Here is a 7132-nt window from a genome sequence, read left to right as displayed (position 1 = left end):
ATCTGTAATTTATCGCGATTAAGGCAATAATTTGTCAGAGCTACTATTAATGCAGAGCAATCCCGCCCCCACTTCCCATCACCTGTTTACACGCTGTCCTGCTAGTTTACAGCCTCTTCCAACTCCAACATAACATTAGCGATGCGATTACAAATGGCGATCAATATTGAAGCTATCCAGCCGTTTTGAGTCCGATTCCAGCTCGGATGAGGAAAACATACATGGATTTAGTCGTCTGCATCAGAATGGAGCAGAGCAGGAAGCTTGTGGCACACCGGTGTATTTTGTCACAAATATGATCTTTTTCAAAATGATTTTTTTTTTGTCCTCCTCTGACTCCCAATCTTTGAATAAAGACACACTCAAATTACATTTAAAGCTACATTTTCTTTCTATGTGTTCTCAATCATCATAAATACCACAAGAACAAGACAAAATCAGTTTTCATTGAAGTGGATTATGTTCTTATCTGTTTCTGAGTGACGTTGTGCCCAAAGGCAATGCTGTCATTGTTGAGCTCATCCAGACGGTCTGACCTGTGGGTGACGTGGAGGTGTGGGGGGTGCTGTTGCATGCAGCCACTTGTTTTCTCCTGCAGACTGAGAAGATGTGAAAGGAGTTTCTGTATCACTTTCTGATCTGTTGAGTCCTCAGGGAGCAGATGGTCAACGTGAGGCTGATCTGTTGACTAAAGAGTGCTGCTGATAGAATTCAGTTAAGAGTCTGAAACAAACTCTGACTTTAGTTTGTTTTAGGCTGAAGATGTTCTCTTTTTGTCGTTTTTAGTTGTCTTTGGAAACGCCAAAACCATCACCCAGACAAACAGGAAGCATGGCTTCTGTTGCTCCTTTCAGCCGCAATCAGTGGGCTTCCCAGTCTTTGAGGGTCACCGCTAAAGAGCTGTCCATCGTGTCCACTCGGGGCAAAAGCAACGCCATCGCCGAACGCTTCTCCAAGTGAGTTGTTCCCTTCCTTCTCCTCCTTTATCTGGTGTTAAATAATTCAGCAGGAGCCGCTCTAATGCAGCTGTCTGCTCTCATCACGTTTTTGGAGGCGTTTCAGTGAACATCTTCTCTGCACTCAGCTGTTTTTAGTTTTTATAATCTGTTCTTCCTCCACCTGCTCCATATAAAGTGATGATCAGTCATGTGCTTTGAAGTTTCTCCTAACCAACAAGTTTCCTCTTAATAAAATAAGTTGAGATTCCTCTTTTCTTGGATTTCCTCTTTCTGTCCACTAGATGTCAGTATAGTAGCAGCAAACTGATGATTCTTGAGAACTCGACTGAATTTTTTCCCATACATTGAAGGGACTTTTTGGCTCAACGGTGATTAAACAGTTTATTTTAAGCCAGAATAATGTTATCTTAAAATATCTGTGTGGTTCTGCATTTCTATCACCCAGAAATGGAACCTGGTGATCCGTTTACACATTTATTGAGTCTTAACAACTTCCATTGCAGGTAAAAACGATTGGATTAAATCATAAAATAACAGTGGGTTAAACCACTTTACTGACGTAATTCTTCAAAACATTTTTATTTTAATCAGAACTTTATATTTATCACAAAATGTACATCATTTAAAGCAGAAAGTAACCTTTCACTGTTATGGTTGATCACATCTGAAATGTTTGGATGAAAGAAAAATGCAGAATAAACTGGAAATCATGTTAATAAATGATCCAATGCAGGAAGCGTAGAGTCTGAATTAAAGTTTAAACTGACCTTAGAACCCAGAAGTAAAGGACAGTAAATATTTGTTCCTTTTTTAATTTCTGCAGTAGTAGTTCAAGCTCAGGCCTGACACTTTATTCTTTTTATTTGGTCCATCTATTTATCTCTTTTCCGCAATGAAACTGTTGAAAAATGACATCAGAAACCAAACGGTCACTCCAGACTGAAGCTACATTTCTTTTGTTTTTTTTACGTCCAAAACTTGCAGTTTTCTATTTCAGCTTCCATAAAAAAACAGAACAGTTTTAGGTTTGATCCTGATTGAAATTACATTGTGAGAATGTCTAAATCTCTGGTTATTTTCCTGTTTGTTCACATGATGGTCATGTGAACGGCGGCGTGTCCAGAACATTTTAACTGAGGTTAAAATGGCTAAAACATGATAATCCTTTATTGATGCTGTAGTGGAGAAATTCTGCTTCGGCAAACTCAAAAACAACACGTAAAACTCTCTTTATGAAGCTCAGCTGTGAACTCAGTGAAAGGCTTTCTAGTGTTTCTGTGATAAATTAACATTTTCTTGCTATCAATTCTAAATCAGTTTTGTGATTTTTCTTTTTCGAATAAACAATTGATGTTTTCTGGTGGAACTTGAAGTTTCATGTTTTTGTGACTTCTTTACAAATTTCATTTAATGCAAACCAATAATTTGATTAGATATGAGAGTTTGTATTTGATTTTTACTGCATTTTATAATTGAAATGTACTTCTGAGCAATAAAAACGACCATCACAAAGACCCACAGTCACATTGGTGTGAATGACCTTTCAGGAATTGAATGCTGACAAACATTTCAATGTTTAAACAAACGGGTTCCTCATTTGTTACATTGCATTGATACTCGACACATTTTCAGTCACAATAGTCACTTTTGACAATTGTTTTTCGTTTTGCACAACTTATCCAGGGCTTACAGTAATATTTGTTTTGATTTTATGTTACTATGTAGTAGATTTATTTATCTTGCTGAATACAAGCAGATCAAATGATAAACAAATAAACATAATTGGTCTATTTTTCTCTAAAGAAAAGTTTCTATTTTATGAAAAGAATGAATGTCCCAAAAACAAAAATTTTTTTTTTACCTGATCCTTTGACGTTATAACAGTTTTCCATCAGCTTTTTAAAAAATTCACATTAATAATTGCAATAAAAAATGTTTTTTTGTTGCTACAATGTGTGAAAACTAATAACGCTCTGATTTTATTTTTTATTTTTTTTAAATAGGAAGTTATGAAACAAAAAAACTTGAAGTCTTTTCGTTTTTTTAAGAGCAGCCGGTTTAGCTCTTCATTTTTCCATCTCCACAGGTATCAGATGGCAGCAGAGGAGGGCAGCGCAGTGAGGAAGAAAACGGTGAGCAGCATATTTAATAATAACAAAGGACTTGCTATAACTAATAATGGTAGATGTATGTAGAGCATATGCTGTATTTTCAGAGAGACGTTGGTTATAAATATGTTTAATATCTCCAAGTTGTATTTTTGAACTTTGCTGACATCATCTTAGCTCTCCTGATCTTGTCTGGTTTTCTATTGGTACGGAGTGTGTTGTGAGAAATGTTCCTATTTGTTCATATTTTTTTATTTTGTCTTGATTTAAAACAAATCGGCCTCATTTACGTGTTTGCCAACTGAACCTTCCGAATTTAATCCTTAAAACCTCCTTAAAAAATTACCAAACCCAGAAAAAGTGGAATCTAATATTCATTAAAATCACAGCGCTCTTTCTTGCATTTGATACTCCACAAAACACCTTAGATGAAGATTCTGAAGATTTTGACATTTACATGTCATAGCGTACAGCTGCCACTAGGGGGCAGCCTTATAAACGCTAAAGACAAATGGTGTAAAGGAAGGGCCTCTGCGGAAGTTGGAGGGCTTTCAACTGAAAACCTGCCTGTAAAGGTTAATAAAAGTGGTAAAGTTCAGATTAGGAAGACTGTCCAAGGCAGAAACCTTTATTTATCTGAACATTTTTATTGATTTAATAGTGTTGCTTGACATTTTCACCCAGTCCCATCTATGCAAACTAATACTTTAAACAAACTGTTTAGATATTTTTCATTCTTCATGTACCATGACTCTTTAACTGGACTCGGAAATTACCCTGCAGCCAGAAAATCCCTGAAGTGGAACTTTGAAGAGCTTTTTCATCTTCCTCAGAATCTATTTCCCAACTTTTCACACAGCATGTCAAATCTTCAATCAACCCTTTCAGACCTACAGCTCTGCCAGAGCATGTCTGTACCTGCTGTAGTGTCTATTTTTGAGCATTTACATGGTAAAATCCTCATGCAAACATTGTGTTCTCCAAATTAGCACCAATAAAACAAATTTTAAAAAGCAGCAAAACAGCAAATTTTTTTAATACACATTTTCTTTTTTTTCATGTGTTAATGTTTAGTATCAAATAATTTTCACTTTAGTTCTGGTTTGTAGGAAACATGAAGAAAATCTTTTTATTTTAACTGAGTTGAATTTATAAATTACTAATTTATAGTTCAGTTTGTTACTGAATGCTTCAAGAAATCAAACTGGCCAAAGTTAATTATTTTCAACTTCCTCAATAATGTAGAACTTTTCCTCTTAAGTTATTGTTTTAAAAAACTTTTTAAGCTACACATAAGCCTCCATTGACTTTGCTAAAGGAAACACCCACTATAATAAATTGTAGCACGAATGCCCTGTTGGAGTACAAAAAGACAAAAGGAGAAGTTTTTGAACCGTCAGTCAACCCTTTATCTCAGTTTACATACTTTTGAATAAATTCAAGTTATACAAAAAACTAGGGCTACACATAATAAATATGACATTAAGGTCATCTCCTACAGTTGATTACGTTAACAATATGATCGCAAATAGTTAAATATTTTATGGAAACTGGATTTATTTATTTTTGGCAAAAATAAAGTTAAAATATGTTTATGTACCATAAAAAGGATAAATCCTTGATTTACATTGACATTTTTTGTTCAATTTGGTTCGGCTTCAGTTTTTTAGACATTATTCTCGGGCTGTTTTTAGCACTAAGGGGAATAAAGTGTGTATATATATTTTTTAATCAATAAATATTAAAACCTCTCCTAGGAGCTCATTTCCTCATCAAATACAAACAAATTCTTGTAACATTTTTATGTATCATCGGTGATGACTTACACTAGTGATAGAGGGATCAGGGGCGGAGCTCCAAAAGTCACGCCCCCTCAGAGATTTTTTAACATGAAAAATGGCTTTTTGAGACATTTAGGTTGTGGGATTTTGGTTAAAAACTTCACAATCAAAACACTACTGGGAACATTATTTTTTTTAAATAAAGATCGTCATAGAGGGACTTTAATGTACTCGGGTTGAAAATGTGTTTTTGCCGAGCGTGATGTAATGTTTTGTCTATGAGGTGCAGGTTTGGAGGTCAGGGGTTTGTTACGTCATCCAGTTAACATTTAGTGGAGTCGTTATGAGCTGTTCGCTGAAGATGTTTAACTTTTTGTTCCTAATAAAAATTCCAAGAGGCTAAACATTTGTTTTCCTCCATCCGTTTATTTATTTTTTCCCGCTTGGAGTTGATTTCTGGTGAAGCTGGAATTCTTTGCTGCTGTACTTTCAGGATTTGAGGCTAAAACTGAGTCGACACACAAACATTTGATAAAGTTTCAAAAGGTGACGGACATTTTGTGGAGTTTTCTATTTGTGACGTTTGTGATGTGCAGCCGCTCATCAAAGTCTATTTTGAGACGCTGGTCAGGCTGTCTCTGCTCACACAACCTTCTCATCCATCAGTGGAGACGCTCACATTGTTGTCAACGACCTTCACAGGAAATGAATATTTCCAGATTCACTCAAGTCCTCAGTTAGTTGCTTTTTAAAAAAATTATTTTTAAGAAACAGAAGTTCTGATCATAAACGTGGGTTAGTTTGACAGTCATTCTTTAAATTCTTCATTTCTGTCAAATAATGAATGTTTTGTTTGATTTGTCTGTGAGTTTGAAGCTTAACTGTAATCCTTAAAATAAACATTAGCTATAGATACCGTTCGGAGGCTTATCAGAAGATTATTCTTTAGCCAGGTTTAGTCTCGCTGGTTTTTTAAAGCCCTCCCATCAAGTTACGAGCGATCTCGCTTTACCTTTCTCTCATTTCCTGGACTTATTTTCCCTCCCGCCGTCCTTCACTGTCTGTTTCTGATTTCTCTCTGCCCACCCACCCCTCGCTCCTCGCCCCCTTCACTCCTTCCTTCCCTCTGTTTTGTAGGGGGTGGGTGTCTGACTTCATGCTGCTTCCTTCTGATTACTTCTCAAGGCTCGCACATCTGGGACGGCTCGCGGCGGTTTCAGAGACGCGCCTCATTTGCACAACCGCTTAACGGCAGCGGGACGGCTCGGCTCATCTGACGCTCAGGTTTTTAACTTCACTTTTCCCACAGAAAGTTTAGCCTCTCCTGGACGGTCATCCTGAGCAGCTCTTTGTCCGTTTGTGTCGTTTTCTTTCACTTCTTTGAGTTCTGTTTGAAGCTCCGACGTGTAACTTCTGGAGGTCTGGCTGCCGCGTTTTTGCGAGCTGGAGCTCCATTCAGGAGTTGGAGGATCGGGTGGCAAAAGTCCAGCATTGATGGAATTTATTGAGTGAACTGAAAGCAGATTGAGAGCAGCTCGCAGCTTGACTTCTCTCCCAGAGCGATGGTGTAGAGAGAGAGGTTGTGTGGTTGGTGGTCAGGTTCTGCTGTGTCACGGCTCACTTGTGCATCCTGAGTTCCTCTTTTACATCTGCAACACAAGCGGCTGCAGACCCAAAGAAAAATGAGGATCGTTTTGATGCAAAAGCAAATGAGTGAGCGGTGCACAACATCATTTACATCTTCAGATGCTCTGCAGAAGTTGCACACGTGAAAAGGGAAGAGACGCACCGGCGTGATCTTTAAAGCTCCAAGATGAACAGGAAATCCCCCGGTGACAGGAAGTAGAAAAAAAACGTAAATTTTAAACTTTTTATCGACAAACCAAAGTGTTGGTGGTTTATCACTTTATCACAATAAGATGAGTGGAAAAAATGTGTTGAGTGTTGCATGTGTGCCATGACTTGCTCTGACAGAACGTGTGTGGGCATGGGCTGAAGTATGCAGAAGTTGCGCACAATCTCCTCACATTCTTCATTTGTGCCTGTTTGAGTGTGGAGGCTGACGCTGGACAGAACATCTTGTCTCATCAGGTCCAGGTATTTCCTCTGAAGCCAAATGCTAAGATAAGAACTCCTGGTTGTGAGTGCGCTTTCTGGCTTCGTCTGATTTAAATTTATTTATTTATTTAATGAAGGCTGCAATAAAACCCTGTGTACTTTCTGCAGTACAGGCCGGCGTTGGTTGCATTTCCAGCTCATGTTCTGTTTTTTTTTTTTTTTTTTT

At 37.5% G+C, this 7132-nt stretch overlaps 1 protein-coding gene across 3 annotated transcripts in view; it reads left to right on the top strand.

The window, feature by feature from the left end:
• lima1a (LIM domain and actin binding 1a) overlaps positions 1-7132 on the top strand; it is a 33633-nt gene that overhangs the window by 7313 nt on the left and 19188 nt on the right. For 2 of the 3 annotated variants that reach the window (XM_024292457.2, XM_024292458.2), the window contains 2 exons: positions 787-956; positions 3046-3091. In XM_024292457.2, coding sequence (XP_024148225.1) covers positions 832-956; positions 3046-3091 — 171 coding nt within the window. In that variant the 5' untranslated portion in view covers positions 787-831. Of the gene's footprint in view, positions 1-786; positions 957-3045; positions 3092-5973; positions 6133-7132 lie in introns of those variants that run through there. The other variant, XM_024292459.2, reaches the window with a different exon arrangement.

This window comes from Oryzias melastigma, linkage group LG7, assembly GCF_002922805.2.
Source record: "Oryzias melastigma strain HK-1 linkage group LG7, ASM292280v2, whole genome shotgun sequence".
Lineage (NCBI taxonomy): Eukaryota > Metazoa > Chordata > Actinopteri > Beloniformes > Adrianichthyidae > Oryzias > Oryzias melastigma.
This window is presented reverse-complemented; position numbering and strand designations above follow the sequence as displayed.